This window comes from Neodiprion lecontei, chromosome 1 (assembly GCF_021901455.1).
Source record: "Neodiprion lecontei isolate iyNeoLeco1 chromosome 1, iyNeoLeco1.1, whole genome shotgun sequence".
In the NCBI taxonomy this organism is placed as follows: domain Eukaryota; kingdom Metazoa; phylum Arthropoda; class Insecta; order Hymenoptera; family Diprionidae; genus Neodiprion; species Neodiprion lecontei.
Window position 1 is genome coordinate 21,545,847 of NC_060260.1, and position 21,890 is coordinate 21,567,736.

Here is a 21,890-nt window from a genome sequence, read left to right on the forward strand (position 1 = left end):
CGCTCAAAGTATTCGCGGTGCGAAAAAATGGCCATTTTTTGGTGTTTTAATTTATTCATTTCTCGATGACATGCCAAACTGCAGTCCTAACCATCAAGATCATTATCGTGTATCTCGTTACAAACATGATGCATATTTGTTCAATAATTATTGAATTATTCCGATATGAGGCCCTAAATATCGCTTATCTGACTGGCTGCACAGCTGAACATCCTTGTTGGAGGCAGGCCGTTTTGGCACTGCTGTCTCGGTGACACCATTTTAGTGGCAAGACTTTTCGGCGAGAGAACGTTTTCACACCAGGACGTTTCGGAGTTATCATTTTGAAGCAAGCTATTTCTGCGCTGGCACGTTTTAGAGAAACCCCTGTTGGCTCAGGATAAAACCTGACAATGGATTCTTTCATTCAACGGTGTCATAATTAAATTTATAATACATCGTAACATGTGCGATTGTTCTCGACGCCTGGGCTTGTGAGAACACTACGTTATTGTGAATGTCTTTGCCTAATTTGTGCTGTAATTGGAAAACAATAAGAAACATCAATAGGATTTCCTCTGGTGTGCTAAATGTTGGACCAGTCTCGTCGACCGGAAAACACCCTGATTAGTCTAAAGGCTTTCATTGGCTCGGGAATAACCGGCGCTGTCTTGATCCTAGACAAGGATTTTCCACCGTCGCTCCTATAGATAGACAAGGGCAATACAGCCGATACTTTCCTCCCGGAGACAAGGGCTTTTGATCGTTGCTACCTGATCGAAGACACGGGCAAAGGCTAGTGCTTCGTTCCAACTACAGACTCAAGAAATTCAGAGTCCCTCTCTCGTCAGACTTGAACACAGAAGCCGAAGCTGATAAATCTTGATTAATTAAATCAACAGTTAAACTGCAGAGCAGGGCTGTAGCCGTCAGGCTGCGTTTCACCAAGTGTAGACTTTGGGCACGGCTATGCACTACCGTCCAACTACCCAAGATGAATGCACGCCGTCTGTTAATTCTATCCGATATCGATCTACCTGCAATGATAACGAACTAAAAGAAACAGATTTGTTGAAGTTTAACTATAACGATTCAGTTACACATAAAATGATCATCAAATTACAGAAATCATATGAAAAAAAAATCATACAAATCAAAGTAAACTAAAGATAACATAAAATATTATAGAAATAAAATAATACAGAAATAAACTTTTTTGTTTTAAGGCTTTTTGATAATGATAGTGATAATTGACTAAAGGGATGGCCCTAGAACAAAAAAGTTGATTTTGTTGGAAAAAATTACAAATTCTAACCCAGCCAAAAAGATATTTATTTTGATAATTTTAATCGTTCTTAGGCTTATCAATTGGGCATAAGTACCATAAAAGCGTTTACCAAATATGAGCTTCATTGGTGAAATAGTTTCTGAGTAATCGTGTACACCAATTTTCAACGTATGTAAAAAAAAAGTTTAGAGATAACCACGTTCAAAGTTTCGGCAAGGGCACCTTTCGGCACGTTTGATTCTGTAACTTACCAACTAGTTAGCTATTTCAGAACCATATAACAGTCCTTCATATTTCTCGTAATACTAATTTTGCCGATCCATCTTCTTCCTGTGTGACTTACGGACCTCTTGTCACTATGAAGCTGCGCTTCTCTTGCCGTTCGATTCGTTGCCGATCGGAGTTTAAAGGATCTCAAGAGGTCATTTTTGAGAATTCACCAAAATCACTAACTGCATCGTAGTCTACAGGTTTTAAAATATAAACTTGGGCAATACAAAAAAAAAATGCATTTTTTGAAGTGTCTATAGAGAGTGGCCCTCTTAATTCGTAATCCTACTAAACCGTAACTCTTACACTCTACTAAAACCGCACGTAATCGTAATCGCAATTCCGTATCGTAACAAATTAGTCAACTAAACCCGTAACCGAAACCCAACCAAATCGTAATCATACTCGTAACTCCTTTAAACACAGCGTAATCGTAGCCATAACTTGTATTCTCAAAACATAATCGTAACCGTAATCACAAAGTCCATAACGCTGAACGTAATCGTTATAGCGAATTGTAGTAATCGTAATCGCAACCGTAACAAAATTCAACAACGTAATAGAAATTATAACGTAAATCTAGCAAGTTGTAAACGCAATTCATCCGAAACTTGTAATTCTGTGAATTTAATCATAAACTCATCCGTAATTCGTAACATCAACCGTCATATCAAAACAACACAGACGCTACTCCGACCTCTCACACATGACTATCCGTGACACTATTCGAAAAACGACCTACCCAACGTACAGACGTGATTCGACCCAGAACAACCGAATTTTGGGTGTACGCAATTGACAACAAATCAGAGGTTCACCAAAATCATAACTCTAGTCGTAATCTTTTGCAAACGAAATCAAATCAATTCTCTAACAGGCAGCTCAAGCTTCGGTCATCAAGCGCAGAGATTAGCAAACGAATTTCGAGCACTTGCCGTAATCGTAATTCAAAACGGCTAACTGTTACTCAGCAAGCCGCTAAATTATTGAAATACGAAATTCAATCGCAATAAGCAATACCTACCCTCCGAATATAGCCAACACAGAAAAGCTCCAACGCGACTGTAGCTTTTTCGGTCCAACAGAAATAATCATCTATTGCGCAAAAAAGTTAAAACAAAACTGGAAACTAGCGAAACTTCTTACAGCACGAAACGCCAAGACGACAGTGACTCAAAATCTATCGATCTCCCTCAACGTCGGATCTCTTTTCACCCCTTGTTACGTGATGTCGTGTCTTACAGGAATTGATAACAATCGATTTTAAATCAATTTTGCTTATTGCGCAATCTGACGCGCACCCGACAGAACCTGAACACCGCGGAATTTTGCGATGGGCAGCGTGCGAGAGGAAAGGCGGAGAGGCTGCAGCTCGTCGACCACTAGCGGGATTCTCTTCTGCCTTGGGCTCCCTATAGCTGCGGGGATCTATGTTGGCTCTCTTGCTGCGACCTCGACAACCTTTGTTCGAAATTCGCGCCACACCGCTACTCCGTAACTTCTTCGAAATCGTCAGCAACTCCTTGCTTGATGCCGCCGAAACTCGACAAACACAAAGACATAAAAAGCCTGAAATAAATCTTATCCGATATCACGTGAACTGTCCCTTCACGGAACTTCGGATGCGTCACCACTGTTCTGGCGCTCTTTTCGAAATTTATCGTAATTAATTTCGCGAAAATGATAATTTTGCGTTCCGTCTAAGGTTCAGGAAGGTTCTTGTAGCGTGCTTTCGAAATTTCACGTTACATTATATGTTACGGAGCTAGTGAACAGCCAATTAACGCGAGCCGTGATATCACTACAGCGTTAGAAAGAGTTAGGCCTCCAAAGTCGGGTGGAAAAAGTTTGGCCACCGGTAAAATTTTTTCAGATCCATCTGCGGATGCTGCTGCGGCGGACGTCACATTTAGTGGGTGTTGATGCCTGAAATTTAACCCTAAACGTGTGCACTTTGTGGCACATTTCGGAACGACAATTCAACACCGTAGTGTCACATTGTCTGGACGTTGAAATATCCTCACGCCGAAACGTTCCCGCGCCAAAACGTCGGACGCCCAAAGGTCCTCGCGCCGAATTGACTTCACATCGAAATGGTAGGGTCAAAACGTAACACACTTATCATTGTGAGTATTATAGAAAATGTAACAGAGAAAAACTAATCTGAGGTAAAATAGACTAGAACCAGTAAACGAAAAGCAATATACGGAAATGGTCAAAGATGATTATTAAAAGTATTGAAAGAGCTATAAAGCTTAAACTATATAAAGAAAAAGAAAGTGCGAGAAGCATTGTGCAAGAAGAAAAAATAGGGCGAAGAAATAAAAGAAGTTGAAAAATTGATGGACCTAAAAGACCAGTCTGGGGACCTTCTGTTCTCCCATTATTCGCGGGAAATACCAATTTTCGACGAGAAGATTTTGTTTCTACCAAGAAAGACACTCGTAGCTGCTCGGTCGATTTTGTTCAAAATCTAATGAGTACTAATTGCAAGTATAACATAGCCAAATCAGTGGACTAGATTTTACACAAAACGGTTCAAGTATTCTAGAATTTACTGGTCGAAAAATTTTGCGTTTCTGCAAATAACTCAGGTAACAGATTACCTATAGAGAGCTTATTTCCTGCCAGTTAAATTCACGTTTCACTTTCGAAATTGGGAGTTAATCACTTTTGTGATTTTTAACTTTGTTTCTATGACTATTTTTTTCATCAGACTTTATGCTTCATATATTACCTGATAAGACAATACCAGAAGGTTCGGGAAAGACTTCGGGAGAACGAAAGTGAAAAGAGATAAGCGAAGCTTGGGTCTTGTAAGGAGAAAGAGGGCCAAAGGAAATACTACTTACAACCATAGGTTCGAAAATTGTCATTAGACGTAAAAATGGAGATTGAGGAAAAAGGTTGAAATACTCAGAGTTAGATACAGTCCGTTCTCGTAATAGTGCCACTCTTAATAGTGCCGATTCCCCTAATTCTCGCTCGAACGTAACCTCCACCACGAGCTCACTTCGGGTCTTATATTCGTCTCTCTCAATAGTGCCAAACGCTGGCTCAATGAAATAGCGTATAATTCTCTGCTTTAAATTCAAATTATAGTCATTATTTTTTTAATAATGTTATTTCGTCACAAAATTCATAATATAGTAATAATATCATTATAAATTTCGATTATTATCATTAAAATAATAATCGATTTTATTCAAAGAAATAGAGATCATATACATTTGATGATTTTACTATATCAAAGTGTATTTTTAACACATTTTGTGGAATAAATGGGAATACGTGTGAAAAGTTTTCGTTAAATAACGAAGTTTAGAAAAGAAATTGAATTTCGAAAATCGAAATAATCCATGTTTATATGATACGGAAAACGAATATAAATATACACGAGTAGTCACAGTTTACCCGGTGCGGCGGCACTATTACGAGAGAGAGACGATAAATTCGACGGCGTGAACGCGCGTCAGTGGTGGGGGTACCTGAGTTCCAAGATAAATACTCCCTACTCCCCCATCACCGGTATTATTATGAGAGCGGACTGTACGAAGCGTTGTGAACGAAATTCATTTTTGTCACCAAAAGGCAAAATGTAGAAATAAAATACGCATACATTATCTCTATGAAGAGTCATTACAGAGTCAAAAGAAGACACTGATTATATCAAGGAGGAGAATGATGTACAATTTCGTACAACATTCGATCATTAAAAGTTGATTACCATTAAAGGCCTGCCTTCCAGCCACTGTCCATTCCTTACAGCTTCGATGTCGGCTGAAATGATATAATTAATCTTGATGAATGTGGGCTATGGCATTTTTGTTATGAGATTTTTTCAATTGCAGTTGTCAAATAATCATATAAAAAAAAAAAAAAATCGCTTATGAACGTTTATAAGTGAAACACAATTTACTCCTGTTTTGTGTTACAAATCAAGTCCATAGTATGAAATGATTTTCAATAAAATTAACGTACGAAACATTTCAAATGTCGTTAGACACTGCGTTAATAGAATGTTTTGGTACACCCCAAGATTTGATGTAGGACTAAGGTGGTGTCCAGAGATTATGTCATCGAATTCTTAGGGTTTGTGACCCCCCCCCCCTCTCCAGCGCCTTCGTCATCCACTGTTAGATTTAAAGATCCCGCCTCCCTTCAAATGATATAAGTAAAAGTTAACGACCCCCCCCGCCTCGCCTACTATTCCTATTTAGGTGTGTAATATAATTTGTCGGCGCTAAACTTTTTAAAACGAACATAATCAAAGGAAGCATAATATGCATTATGGAAACTTTATCTAATGCTCGAAATGTTCGTACAGAAAATTAATTTTTTTTTATCGGGAATTACGTAGATCTAAGCATAGCATAGTTAATTAAAACAGTATATTTTCTTCCTATAAATATTATATTTTTTCTATTATATTCTTTAACTATTTCTTTGGAAAATCTTCTAATGGAAATTCAAGCTATTTATATGCGTATAGAATATACAAAATATAACGCTGCATCAGTAGAAGATTCACAGACTTCTGGTTCTAGCAAAATGGGACCAATGCGTGTGACAAAGTACCGTAATAAAAAAGATCATCTTAATCAATTATTTCATCCAATTCTTCGACATCTACGTATTCAGCCTGTTCAATTCCATCATAATCTCTCAGCACACATCTTCTATAATTGGTAGAGTAACCCAACAACTGAAAAAGAATAGAAACGGAACGATTAGCAGAATTGTGGATCCCGTTTCTTTAGGTTACCGAATTAAGCATGTTCTATTCCAATGAAAAACTGTTCGTTTTAATCTGTTTATTCGTTTATATTCGATTTTATCCGTTCTTTCCGATCCCGTCCTATCCGCGACAATGCCACCTCGCAGAGCTTATTCGATTCAATTATTCATTTAGAATAGGGGATTGCAATTTTCAATTCGATTCAAAGAATACGATTCATCCGAATCCCCTAGTCTAAATGAATAATTGAAACGAATAAGTTATTAGAGGTGGCATTGTCGCGGATAGGATGGAATAGGAAAGAACAGATAAAATCGAATATAAACGAATAAACAGATTAAAACGAACAGTTTCTCATTGGAATAAAATGTGCTTAATTCGGTAACCTAAAGAAATAGGATCCATAATTCTGCTCATCGTTCCGGTTCTATTCTTTTTCAGTTGTTGCCAATAGTTTCAAGTCTGTTCTAGATAATCTAAATCTATTATTTCGTCCAATTCTTCTATATTTATCTAGTCAGACTCTTCGGGTCTATCATGATCTCTCAGCACACAAAGAGCTTCCTTATTACGGTAATTTATCACACGCATTGGTCGTTTTATGCTAGCACCAGAAGTCTGTGAATCTTTTACTGATGCAGCGTTATATTTTCTACCATGCAGTCCTACAGAATATTCCCGTAAAGCTCTTTCAGAAGCAAAATATAAATCACGGTCTGAACACATGCGTACATGTAATTGTGAATGTTCACAAGGAGAATAGAAGTCGTAAGGTATCTGTTGGAAGAATATGATTGATAATTGAGTGAACTATATAAAAATGAACGAATGAATACCAATCTCACCTTACGATTCCAGGAGCAGCGGTTCTGATTTTTATTGTGGTTTCGACAAAGAGGGGAAGAGATTTACTACCTTTGTGAGTAGTTTTTACGCAGGAAATATATTTTTTCGGACACTGGTTAACTAACATTGGTGGAGGTAAGAAACCACTGACGAAAATTTCAGGTAGATTACCGATTCGATATTCCCTACAGCAATTCTTAGAATTACATTTTACTAAATGCAACAGATATTACGAGGAACGAACATGTATTGAATACCATAACTGATTAACAGTGTAGTCATTATTATTTCTGTTTTTTTGGGGTGCAACGTAGGAAAAATTAACTGGGGATTGATCAATAGATCAATCGGTCCAAATGTGAGAAAGTGTTTCCCGGGCAAATTTAAAATTTCTTTTCTACAATTCGTCATCTATAGTTTTTCCATTCCCATTCAAATGAGACTCATAATGTTTATACTCTAAGATTACTCCTGCTAATTCATTACTCAAGGGAGCCATTCTCCTTTCAACTCTATTAAATACATTGGAGGTTGTATTTTGTGAAGTGTTTTATTACGCATGAAATAACTTTCTTTTATTTTGGGTTTTCATCAGGATCTTCACCAGTGGAAAAAACAATGACAGGTTTCACGGCATCAGAGTGTGTTTTAACTATTGAAGCAAAAGTTGGTCAGCTGATAATATAGTCGAGATCTTTTGCATAACTTTAAGCACTTGATGAGTCATGCTTCCCACTTCGGATCCTAATAATCGTGGGTCCTGAACATGTGACGAAATCAGGATTTCCAAACCCGTTTTCCCTTACCACGATACCAGCATGTATAGATGATGTTAATTCATGATATTCTGCCGTCACCTCATCATGGTCAGCTAGAATAATCCTCAAGAGGATTCTTGCTTTGTCATCACAAGAACAATAAAATACTTAAATAAGACTTACTAAAGAATCTTATGAATCTAACGCTTTGATGGAGGCAGCGCAGAATTCTTTATCCATGTGAGAAGCATGCTCGTTTGTTTGTGCTTTGACCAACTTGATGGGGAAAGTTTTTACGTGTTTCCTTCTGATGTAATTAATCGTTTTGGGATGAGCCTCAAATAAGTAACGATTTTACTTATATCAAAGTTGAGGTTTTCCAATTGATTATGTAGGTTCTTAAGGGCTCACATATCGCTGTATGCGCTGAAAACAGAGTAATTTTGAAAAATTATTATAAAGGTTATATAGTGAAAACAAGTGAAATTGCTGATTTCACATTTTTTATTAACTTTTCAACTATGGGAAAGAATTTTTTTTTTAACATTAACATTTTTTTACGGGTTTACATGAACTACTGATGAAAACCATGGCGCCTCCTTGTCAACATCATAACTTCACCAAAAATTGCGATCTAATATTCAAAAATAAAAAATAATATTGTAAAATAATGCAGGAGTAATCTGCCGGAGGAAAGTCTGACCGAGGGAATTTTTTTTTGAAAATAAAGAAATCACAGTATTTGAAACTTTAGTATCCAATTTGAAAAAAAATTGGTGTTTTATAATTTATAAAAAATTTACCAACCAAAAAATAAAAAAAACCTATCGTCAGACTATAGAGAAAATAAATATCGAGATTATAAAAAAAAAAAATATTAAAAATTGACTATTGAAATACAATAATATAGAATTTTGTATGAGATATTTTTGCATTTAACTTTAAACTTTTTTGGAGTAATATATATATATATTTATTCTTTCTTTTTAAGTACCAATTATTTAGCTGTGGTAAATCTCAGAATGAATATAATCAAGTTCTCAAGTATTCCGTTCACTTCAATTTAATGAATTTAGGTTAAAAATGACTTTTATGGACATGATCGTTCAATTTTAAAAACTTTAAAAAAAAGAAAAAACAATTGTTTCGTCTTCTTGTTACGGGTAACCCGCGTAGACTTCGATGAGTGGTGATTAAAATCTACTCTACGCCCAGTCTGTTATTTGGCTATTTTAAGGTTCCTACATGCCGATTATGCACTAACGTCCAACTACTCCCAATGCAGGAAATGATAGACAAAGGAGCCGATCGGTTTTAAGGGAGGTAGACGGTTTAAATGGTATAGTCGGTTTCTTATTGATGACCGAGTAATTGAATTATAACAGTGGTCAGTATGAAGGATGCGGCTTATGGGAAGGGTTTGGATTGGCATGGAGAGATATAATTACGTGATTCCTGCGAAAGCTAGGATGAAAGTGAAGTGTTTAGAGAAGATAGAAGACTCGCTAGTCGCAGTTCAGAGGTGTACCTACTGACACGGTGAAGATAAGGAGAGGGCGCAGGGTCTGAAGTGACTATCAGATTGTGGGAAAGAAATATGAGGTGAGAACGTAGCATTTTCATCTTTCAATATTCAAGAATGGAAATTAAAATTAATTAAAACGCTAATCGATTAATCAGAAAACTCGATCCTTGTTTCGTATATAATTTGTATCGTATTGGAACCTGAGAATATTAGAACCAAACAGGCATGCTTTTTTATTCTGTATACATTTATTAATATTACTTGAGTTCATTGTACCCCTGTGTTTAATTTCTATCGTTGTGTTCATTATCTTAATACATTGAGTTTTAACTATCATGAGAATATATTGAAAAATGTTTTTGAAGAAGATATTTTTGCAGTTGATTTCGTACTGGATATGCGGCAGCTGTTCTGAATTTCATTAGAAATGCGAGGTTAGAAACCAGTATAAGTATTGTTTTTTGGATATATTTTCATAATGTTACTGACCTTTACAAAGAAATGGGTTATTTTCAATTTTTTAGTTTTGATAAGTCCTACAATCCTTCTAATTTCCACTCGTGTTGTAGTACCTAAATCTGATGAAGGCTTAGATACTACAACACGAGTGGCGTTGCCTTCAGCTTCCGCCATAAATTATTGGTCTTTTCAGGGCCTCTTTTTTCAACCGCGTCATTCTGCTGTCGATACAAACTCTGCTTTAAATCCGACATTTGTTCAATTGCCGCCGATGTTTAAGAAGACACTTCACTAACAACGACAGGCAATACATTAATGTTTTGTTTTCTCATGTTAGATTTGAGCGCGAATAAACCGACTGACTCCCTTTATTACCAGGAAGAAATAACGGCCAGTATTCATTCTCACCAACTGAAAATAAGTCGGTAACAAGTTCAGTTCTTTATTGATAAAGCAGGTCGAGTCGGCGCTGCTCGAACATCGGCACATATGGATCCGGATTCAATATATAGGTATACCCGTGATAGAAGTCACACTAGTCCTGAGCTGCAACGCCAATTTTTTGTTATTGTGAATTTCGCTTTTTGCATATGATTTTATAATTTCTGTGACGCCAACGAAATTAGATTTTGAAAATATAGCGAATCCGATTAGCGACCCCGAAAACTCCTGAATAGGTTTTAGACCGGTTTCAAATAAATTGAGGTTTTCATCCGCCAATTGCATCCGATATTTGGAATTTTTTAAAATTGATTTTAGACTCGTAATCAGCAATCGAAGATACTAGAGATTACTATCTTGTTATGAAAGTGGATTCAAAAAAATAATGTCTGACTCCAAGAGATATATGCGTCAATCCACGTCAAATCGGCCAAATTAAATGAAAAATTTCACTCCATGTCTTCAGTTCATTTCTGATTTTTTCAAAGATTCTATGCATCAAATGAATGCATTGAACAACTTAAATTTTTTTTCATTTTATTAGTTTCAAAGTTGGACGAGGTTGAATTTTGTCGGAAAGGGGCATAAAACGGAAACGCGCTGACTTTCAAATGTACATATCTTTAATTCTATTCGTCCTACAAACTTGGTACTGTGCTCGTTTGAAAGGAATTGAAACATACTTTTATATGACTTTTTTTAAATTTTGCTGTAGCACCAATGCCTATTTGTTTTAAACTATTGTATCTTTTAAATGCGGTTTTCACGGTGAAAGCACGTTTTTAAAATTTTTTTAAAAATGTGAACGTATTTCTTTGCAGATTTTCTGAAGGACAAGTGAGTTTTAAGATCGAACTTGGATGGGAAGTATTTTTAAACAGTGATTGACTAAAAAAAAAAACAGCGCTTGTCGATGACCGGAGCAAGAAATTTGAAGGCTTCATCATTTTCCATTTTTAGTCGAGTAGATAGGACACAAGAGATCTGGATTTGGTTCCAATTTACGCCACATACGATAGTGTTACCGACAGGAGCGTTACCATAGATGGCGCCACCTGCATTTTCGCGCGATTTTATCGACTGGCAGTTCGATAATGAGATTTTTGTGTTACCAGATGAACGAGCATTTTTTAATTTTTGCCATCAGATGAGCAGACATTTTACCGATGGAAATGTTACCGATGAAAGCATTAACATAGATAGTGCCGCCATCCGCTGTTTTATCAATCAGGTCTGTTGTGCGTCCAACATCCTCCGCAAGATGGTGTAACCTCCAGCCTTACCGACAGTTTGTGTTACTGGTCGAAGTGTTTCTGCAAGTCTTGTTACATGTGGCGCCCCCCATTATCGACCAATCGATGGTCTATCGATCGATTCTGCTTTGTTCACAATGTTCGGTGCAAGATGGGTACTTTTTGCTTGGTGGAGGTGGTAGTGGGTGAAATAGAACATTTCAAAATAACGGTTGGATGTTTTGAGGAGATCGTAAAAATTTTTCCCAAGAAATGCAGGTCGAGACCTGTGGAATAGTGGGTTTGTAAAAAAAAATTTCCCGTGATATGGTAGATGGCACTGTCAATAAATCAGTCTGAGATACGGGGTGGGTTCATAAAGAATTCTTCCCACAAAATGCATGTTGAGACTTGTCCGGTGGAAAATTGTAGTGGGGATGGGTGGTACTTAAAACGTAAGCTTATTCCAATAGTCACTTTGCTCTCACCGTCTCTTCGTGTTATGAACTGTTCTTACTTGTCAAAGAAGAACCGCTCATCAAAACATGATGGATCTGACGAAAGTCAACCACATCAGCCACCTGGAGAATCTGCCGATCAAGAAGATGTCGGAACTCGAAATTCGGGAGGTGTATGACGTTACTGGGCTAAGACTGATCAAAACGAAATTTGGGGTACGCATTCTGGCGACGATCGATGTAGAATACGACGTCTTCTTACCACCGAAAATTGCGAGGGTTCTACAAGAAGATTCTGATTAGTTAGCCGAAATGTGTAACATGGCTGGGGAAAATCGTCCGTAATTGAAATACCATGGTGGAGAATTCAACAAGTTTGAATTTTCATGTAGTTATGTAGCATAAATAATCTATGTCACCCCCTCCACATCTATGAAATTCATCCACGAGGGGATAAAAGCAGGTGTGCGGGAGGCTGAATAGTCAGTCTTTTACCAGCAGTATTTGAGAAAAATCGAGCGCAACATCCTTCTTTAATATGGCAATGATCCTAGACGTGCAATGTTTCATCGGCCATAGCAAGAAGCTTGTACCCAAGGAAGTCGCAGTCGTAGACGTGAACGGACCGGGCCTGGACTACGTCTTTATCAAGCCACCGTGTGATTTGGCTAATTTACCACTTGAATGTAGAGCGCCTAATGCTTAGTTAACATACAATCATCAAGGAATACCATGGAATGCTGGCAAAAAATCTCACGAGGATGTACCGAAGATTGTGAAAAAAATGGTAAGAAATGCATGTTAGGTATACGTCAAAGAAGAGGAGAAGAAAGCATGGCTGACAGAGATTCTCGATTGTACAAGGAGGGTTATTAATATGGAAGATTTGCACATAAAACGCCCTGCACTGGAAAAATTGAAACATATGGAAGCGACACCCTGGCATGACTTAAATCATGGATACTTCCCATCGGATAATATCTAGAAGCATGCTGGGGACGGATCAATTTGGTATGATGACAATCCCGAGTACATCCTGGCACACCACTATGCCTTTGAAAATGTGCAGTGGCCGAGGAGCTTGTATTTGAAGGAGTGTACCTGCTCTCCCGAGAAATCGTTCCGTCCGTATATAGTATTTGACGGTTTAAGAGCAATAAGATCCAAGGATATCGCTTTTGTGCCAAAAAAATTCACCTACACGTTCGCATCAAACACAGTCAATGAGGTATAGGCAGAATTGGGCAGCAGAAATTACTTTCGTCATTTCATTACCCGTAAATTACAATTACTGTGAATAACTGTAATATTTAGTAACTAATTACAATTGCGGGAAATAATTATAAATTTTGATTTACCAATTACAGTTAGTATAAACAATTGTAATTTTATGATTATCAACTACAATTACTCGAAATAATTGTAATTTTTTTGTTATCAATTAAAATTACTTGAAAAAATTGTAATTTTTTTGCTACTAATTACAATTACTTGGAACAATTGTAATTTTTCTGTTATCCATTACAATTAATGGAAATGATTATGTTTTTTTTCAAATTTCAATTGTTTTTCATAATTTATTTAAACAAATTACCTTTGGAAACGTAATGTCGAATTCTCAACATAATTTCAAATTCCGAAAACATCGGGAACTTCATGGAGCTTACATATTCACATTGACTGGTCAAGCAAATTATTTAAACAAATTAATTTTTCAAAGTAATGTGAAATCCTTGATCAGCTACCCAAAAAACTTTGGTAACCATAGCCCATTCACATATTGACTGTAAAAGACTCGTTTCGATCACATCATTTGAATACTCCAAAAACGGAGTAGATTTATTTGTCTATTTGTTATTATTTCACAGGAATAACGTTAGAGAAAAAAATTCAATTGGACCACATCGTGTGGTTTACAATTACTCAAAAGAATTTTAATAATGTCTGATTTAATTACAATCACTGAGGATAATTGAAATGATTTCTGATTAAATTCCAATCACTGAAAGTAATTTTGATAAACTTTGATTAAATTCAAATTACTCAATGTAATTTTAATGAAATCCAATTCAATTACAATTACTGGAAATAATTTCGATGGACTCTGAGTCAAATACAATTATCGAAAGTAATTTCACTGAACTCCGATTCAATTATTATTACTGAAAATAATTTTAATGAAATTCAATGTCATTAAAAATTATCCTTAGTGATTTGTAATTGTTAATTTTTTATTACAATTTTGCCCAACACTGGGTATAGGATAAACTGCCCGAGAATATGAAAATGGACGACAACATTGCTAGTCGCCGTAGATGCTTTCTGCATTATACACCAGGGCCTGATGGTTATATAGCGGATGGACCGAATTCTCTAGTAAGTTGCAATCCTCTGCCTAAAAAATGCCGGCAATATGTACAGAAATACCAATAGAATTCATTACAATTATTACAATTATATTCTACTTTGTACTGTAACGTGGCAGTTCGGTTAGGCCTGCCCGTTACAAGAGACTCCCTGAACCCTGGGCGAGATCCCGGAATCAGGGTTTCGAAAACCGAGTCGCGAAATGATCCTAGAGAGCGCCAGAACTGGAGTCACGCACCCGAGCTTCGACAGGGACGAAATAGCGCATTGCGACCAAGATATTACAGGCTTTTGTTTTTTTTATTTTTTTTTGAGTGCACCGGCTGCCCTCCAACGACCAACTCCGACACCTAACATCTTTCGAGGCAAGGCGAAACCACGGAGATCTCGCGGGAAGGACACCGAGGCTGCGGAGGGGGAGGCAACGCAGATCCCTGCAGCGCGGGAATCCAAGGCGGACGCGATTCCCGCTGGCGGCCGGCGCGCCGCAGCCTCCCCGCTCACCCCGCCTACGCCCAACCAAGGCAACCGCGAGAGACCAGCTAGCGACGAGGGAGCACCACCCCGCCCAACCGCAGGACTCCGTAGAGCTGCGCGGGAGACGACATCGCAATCTAGCCTTAAGTTCTGCGCCGCGTAGCGACGACAGGTGCGCGGCAAGTTGCGCAATCCCCAAAATCGATGACCGATCGATTGTTGCGCATTCTTAGGGTGATGACGTCACGAAGGATTAGCGTGACGAGATCGGCGTTGCGACCACTCGAGATCACTCTAGTTCTGGCGGTTAGCGAGGGCTATAGCAAACAGTGATCGTGCGTTCTTTTGTTTTGAGGGTTTCGAAGAAGTAGAGTGATTGCGAGGCGAGATGTCGGGAAAAGATCACGCGGGAGTGGGCGAGTTCATCGCGTGGATGTGGAGCGGTAAGCGCTGTTAACCTTCTTACGAGAGAATCTCGAGAGATCATTAGTAAAGGCTTGCCGAGGACGGATAGCCAGTGAGGATTGGCGTTAGCGACTGTACTCGAGATTCTTCAGTCGATACATTTGCTTGGTGACCGTAGCCTGAGTTGCGCGTAAGGAAGTAGCGTTAATTTCGGGGAATCGAGGAGATCGAGTCGAGTCACGGGTTGAGCCGAGACATTATTGCCTCGAGTTTGAGTGTAACTGAAGTCCGTTACACGGGGTCATTTTACTCCATCCGATACAGCCTCAGTTCTCGTGTAGGTCGCGAGCAGGCTCACGGGGAGCATTCGAATTCGCGACCGCGTCCCGCCGTCGCAGAGAAAGTGGAGCTCGGGTGCGCGCTAGGAAAAATATTCTTTCGTAGAGAAGGGTCGCGGGTGCCGCGACGAGCCTCCTTTCCGTTTGGTTTGTGGTAAAATTCGGTAGTAATAAGTTGGCGACTAGCGCCCGTAGGCATAAGAAATTTCATCTCCTTTTCGTTTGATTAATTTATTGCCGATCGCGGACCGCGTCGGTCAGTCGCGGGTGACGCGACGAGCCTCGTTTCCGTTTAGTTTTTTTTTTTGCATGATCCGTTAGTATTAAGTTGGCGATTAGCGCCGTTCTGTAGAGGACGATCGCGAGCAGCGCGTCGTGTCCGATTTTGCTTTTAGTTTCTTTTTGTGTGTAAATTAGCGGTCACGAGTAGTATAGCGACTAACGCACGTAGGCCGTAGAGGTCTTCGGGATCCCTTCATTTTTTTTTTTGATTGATTATTTTGTTGCTCGTTCCTTTTTTTTGTAAGCTAAGCGTTTGCGTTTGGGATCGCGAGGACAAGCTTTCGCAGTATTGTTATTATTTTTATTTTTTTTTTTGTATTATCGCTATTTTGAAATATATTGTTTAATTTTATTGCTGCTTTGTGAAATAACTTGTCGGCGTACGTGTGGCGTATCTCTCTCTACCCAAAAATTACCCCTCCCCTCTCCACGGTACTGAGCTACCGAGCATATGGTCACGGTATATCGTATTACCGATTTCGAGGCGTGTTGATCACGCCAGGCGCCCAACAAATTTCGCGGTATTATTGCAGGTTCAGGGGACATTGTGGACGCCGAATTACTGTGCACGTGGTAAGGTCTCGGTCATCTTCTCCGAGTGACCGAGGAGCGGAAAAATCCACGTCACAGTACATAGAATTGAAATGGAATATTCAATAAAATTATTTATCTATCTAAAAAATAAAATTTATCACAATTATATCGCGACTTATACGTAGAATTAAAATGAAATATTGAATAAAATTATTCACTTATCTAGAAAATAGAATTTATTACAATTATATACCAGCTTATACATAGAATTAAAAATGAAGTATTCAATGAAATTATTTACATATCTAGAAAAAATATAATTTGATAGAATGATACATATATCCTTCTAAATTTCATCAGTTCTTATAATATAAACTTATTTGGGGGGAAAATGTAAAAATATTGTAAATTTTAATTGCAGTGAAATACATGATGAATAAATGTAAATTTTATAGTTTTATTCTTCAAAGTAATCCATAAAATCCTCATTATCTCGATCACTGTTATGAACATCATCATCATCATTATTCTCAGCATCCTCCTCATCCGCCAATGATGATTCGAGGTGATACTCGTGAGCCATATTATTTTCAATTTTAGGATCGATATATAATAACTGTATCCTAATGTAATAAATACCTCATCTCTGTCGTTGTCCCTATGGTGAAAACGTTGTTCGTGATCGATAGTTAACGTATCAGCGTCGCTATCGATCCCCTCCTCCTCTTCCTCATTAATCGGGAGGTGAAGGGGCGGGGAGTCTGACGGTCTTTTTTTCAATTCATTAATATTTTGAATACGATTGTAAAATTTTTCCCGAATTTTTATTGATACAGCGATGGGGAATACAGAAAAGTTAGAACAAGTCGGAAAATTTTGATAGTGTGCTGATCGAATGTGATAATCATCGAGGATTTAAATTAGCATTTGCAGTATCGTAACAGTATATAGTATAATATATATTCAATAAAGTACTCACAAAAGTAAACTCTTTGAAGTCTTCGGGCTTTCAAATGAACACTTTTCACTAGTCACTTCGTCAACCACTGTTCCTGTACGAGGAATTTTTCAAATGCGAGAGAAGTTCCAAACTGCTATCCGAATTTATACGGAAGGAGACACGGCGTTACGTCCACCCTCCCCCATATGCAAACCAACCAGCCAATCATCGATGAGGTGGTACATCACATGGCATGCAACCAAAATGCAGCGTGGGAACAGTATGAGCCGAGAAAATTTTTCACGACAAGCTATTTTTCCCATCAGATGCTACATCCTTACAACCGCCATTGCTTTGTTTCCTGTAAAGTGCCATAAACTATCGTAAATATTGGCTTAGTAGCAAATGTTCGAGGGTTCGAGATTCTCCGAGTTGTTGACTCTAGATTAATGCGGGTGTGACCTTTCCTTAAACGTCATAAACACGAATCACTCGACCCAAGAGTCGTCGCTCACCACCTGCTTTTTAAGTCCATTTTTCTGATGAGAAAAATTTAGGAGTGGGGGGTAAGGGTCCAAACTCTGTTCCACCTTCCAACAATGAATGAAAAACACTTATGGCAAACACGTTTACAAATTTATGCACACCCCCAACCCTAATCAGCGTGGGACATGTCATCACATGTGACATGTCATGAGGTGGAACAGAGTTTGGACCCTTACCGCCCACTCCTAGATTCGCACGATCTATCCACATATATTAGGTCAACGCATCTGATGCAGACTCGTCAGTCTTACACGGTACGTGCAAGTCAATAGTTTTGCAAGTTAAAAGTTCTAAACATATAAAGACCAACGTTAAAATCATGGCCGTCAAAACATACTTGAATCTCGTCAAGATGATGGAGAATGTATACAATTGCTGAGCGAGCTGCATCCTGAGCGAGAGAATGACGATATTATCGAACATTGGATTGACGTTGGAAAGAAAAATCTTCAATCGCTGCGAAATGTTTGCATGCGTCTCAGAACGAACGTGGTTGTGAAACTACAGATTCAACACACAATCACACTCATGCAATCCTGGGTGACGAAGATCTAGCAACAGTTGCGGCAGCGGCTGCGGCCGGATCCGAGCGGACGTTGTTACAAATTTTGGGCATAAGAATTTGGAGGCGTTTCCGGACGATGCGCACCGGGTCATCGTTGAGCATTTTAGGCTGGTACTGCGCGAGGAGGGGAATGTGAAGGTTAACCTCACATTATCATGCAAATTTGAAAACGCAAAGCACGATATGATTGCTGAAGAAGTAAAAAGTTTCATTACCTCCAACGCAAAGATTCTCCCCTCGAGCGATATAGACGGTTGGCTTACACGCGCTTGAACAGCGCGATACAGGGTGGAGCATGATCAAGATCCTCAATACTACCGTAAACATCAACCGGTATCAGCCTCTCGCTGCAGGGCTTTCACATTCGTTGAGCTGTCTCAGGATATTCAGCGGAAGAAGGCTGTGGTCAATGTGAAAAACGAAGACAAAAGATGCCTTGTCTGGGCCATAGCTGCAGCTCTCCACCCTGTGGAGAACAACGCTAAACAGTCGTATAGTTATTATCAGTTTATTTCCAAGTTGGACCGCACAGGTATCAAACTCATATATAGATATAGAAAGAATAGAGAAATTAAATAATTTGCAAATTAATGTATACGGGGTAGAATCTGAAACTTTTTCACACCATGAAAAATCGCAAAAACGCGTCATTGTGCCAATTTATTTGAGTAAAAATTTGCATAGCGTAAACGTTAACACAATTCATCTTCGAATGCTTGAAAGTAATAATTACCTAGAAAATGACATTCTCGCGAGTTCACACCAGCATTCCACTTTTCTTGGATTAAAGATCTTTCATGATTGGTGAGCAAACAATTTACCTATATTTGAAAAATATGTCGATGATTGTGAGTAGGTATTTGTATCGCTTGTTGTGCGAACTTTATGCGGTCATGTCAACGAGATCAGCTTGCCAGGTCTCATCCAGTCCACGTACGTCTACGAACCGACGCGGATAATTGTGTCGAGCGGGTCTGTGAACTTCATCCGCTATTGTGCTCTTCATTGTTTGTCTGGCTCTGTACTGCTCAATTATTCAAACCTACTTCCAGGTGCTTCTGCTCTTCAAATAGAACTGATTTCTCGTTGGTTTGTTCCAGTACTGTCACTCTAGCATGAAGCTTCCGAATGAGCTTAGATGACTTGAGTGCATGATCGCAATGGGAGATGATGACCAATTATTTCTGTTACGCACACGCACCTGTTTGAGGGTCGCACTGATTTGCGTTACTCTCCCGTGATACTTTTCGTCTAAACTATTGAGAACTTTGAGGGGAACAGCATCGTTGGGCTGTTGTGGATCAGCTATGTTACACAATCGTTTACCATACAGATTATACGTCTGAGGTTTTTGAATCCACCACGCTCCAACTGTCGCCCAAATATGTCTATGCTCATCACTGGACGGTCACTGAACGAATGATGATTTATTAAGGCTAGGGATCGTAGGTAGCTTTAGGACAGGAGAGGTGAACGACGTGGGAGAATAATAACCCTTTGATGTTAGTCTTTGGAAATGTAATAATATAAATCTTTATTTATTATACACTGCGTGCTCTATGATCGACAATTTCCTTGCAACTGACTCTCTTTAGAACATCGCTTGCCGCGCTCGAGACTCGAAGGCGCTCGGCTACACTCGGCCTTCTTCGTACACACTGGGTACCCTCGCTACGCGCTCGCATCAAATGCGATGACTCGCCTCAATATGATTCTATATTGATCTGCTGCTAATCAACGATTCCAGCTTCTCACCACTCTTCAATGATGGCGACTATTTCGTTGGAATGGCTGGTATTGTCTGCAGTCTGTGACACCATAAGTAGTCGGAGATGATCTACAATTTCATTTGGATTATCCCAGTAGACATAATGCACTTTTTGCCTCTCCTTTCGCACAATCTTATATTCGGGTAAGCCGTTACACGATTTTTTCGTCGAGCCGACGTGTTGTGCAATGAAATTTCTGTACTAAATTTCAATGAAATACTATACCAAATTTCTATAGTCGCGAAGAGTTCCATTAGTTTGGTAACGTTTTCGGTACGCATTTGTCATCGTTACAATTTGTATGTAATTATTCTTGTATGCATCATTGACAATCGATACATCGGGTTTACACGTTGATCAGATTATCGATGAAATTGATTCGCGAATCACCAATCATCATACCGTTTTTTTTTGCGAAGTCTTGTTTATTCATTGTTCTTATTGGCCATCATATGTTTTGTTTGTGTATGTGTTATGGATGAGGTCCATCCTGAATAAAATGTTGGTGTACTTATGCATACTTGAATAGTTTCTTTTTTGATTATTCATTGTTTTCTTAAACCTTCGCTCTCCTTATGGCTAGGTCTTAGGCTAGGATGGGTGGGTGATTGTGAGATGAAAATGGGGTAAATTATATAGTGATATCATACCGTTTGTCAACTTTCAAACGCCGTATTTAGTATCTAAATCCTTTTTTTTTTTGCTTGTGCTGAACATTTTCAAACATGGCGCAACGGAATCCACTATTTTCTTCACCGGCGTGCTTGTAGTAGAAATTTCACAGAATTTCAATGTCTTATCATTCGCATTCATGAAATCTCCATCGTCCATATCCTCGTCCTCCTTATCGTCATCCTCGGTACTCTCATCATCTTTTATTCTTCTTTTTTCATTGTAACATTCAGTGATTTTGTTTTAATTTCTTGTTTAATATACTGCTGTTGCTGCTTCTGCTTCGAAGTATCCACTAATTCTTTCAATGGCGTTACTAAGGGCTTAAATACCTCTTCCATAACCTGCTCAGTCGGATCTGTCTACCTTGATTATCTTGTGCTTCCTACGTATGGCATCACTTGCTTTCGATATTTCACTCAACGTATCGCCATGCTTATGAATCTTGACACTCTCCATGTTGGCGACTTGTTGGTCACAATGGTAGTCCTTAAATTGTTAATACGTCATGTCGGTTTTCAAGTGATCGTTGTATACGAGTATATGTTTCAGATTTATTTCATTCTACCGAAATAGTACGTTTGACTGAAATAAAAGCTACCGACGTCGCGATACCTGTCCATGCTGAAGTATGCTCTGATATTATCTTGCTACTCACACGCCACATCGTCGAAAATCATAACATAGTTGGGGTGTGCATCTTCCGGTTTTATAACCTCCTCGTTCTCGCCAAACAGGAAATAACCCACACCCTGCGTGGGTTCTAGTAACTTTTGCAAAAATTGATATCTTGACTGGATGAGAGATTTTAAATAGACGTAGACATTTCGGAATAACAATCCATTAGCATGGGATGAGTGAGAGGAGAGCGTTAGTATTACCGCAATTGGATGGGCGGCAACAAATTGCTCTTACGGTATTTGATAGCAATTTTCCGTGACGATTTTCCATCTTTCTCTTTCCACGCTGAATCATTTTGTCGAAATTCGCGACAGATAGTT

General features: G+C 38.7%; 1 protein-coding gene across 5 annotated transcripts in view; it reads right to left on the reverse strand.

Moving 5' to 3' along the window:
• Positions 1–21,890, reverse strand: part of LOC107227447 (pheromone-binding protein-related protein 6) — a 66,073-nt gene that overhangs the window by 33,863 nt on the left and 10,320 nt on the right. For all 5 annotated transcript variants that reach the window (XM_046738689.1, XM_046738692.1, XM_046738682.1 and 2 more), the window contains one exon: positions 5,265–5,317. In XM_046738689.1, the coding sequence (XP_046594645.1) occupies positions 5,265–5,317 (53 nt within the window). The remainder of the gene's footprint in view (positions 1–5,264; positions 5,318–21,890) is intronic.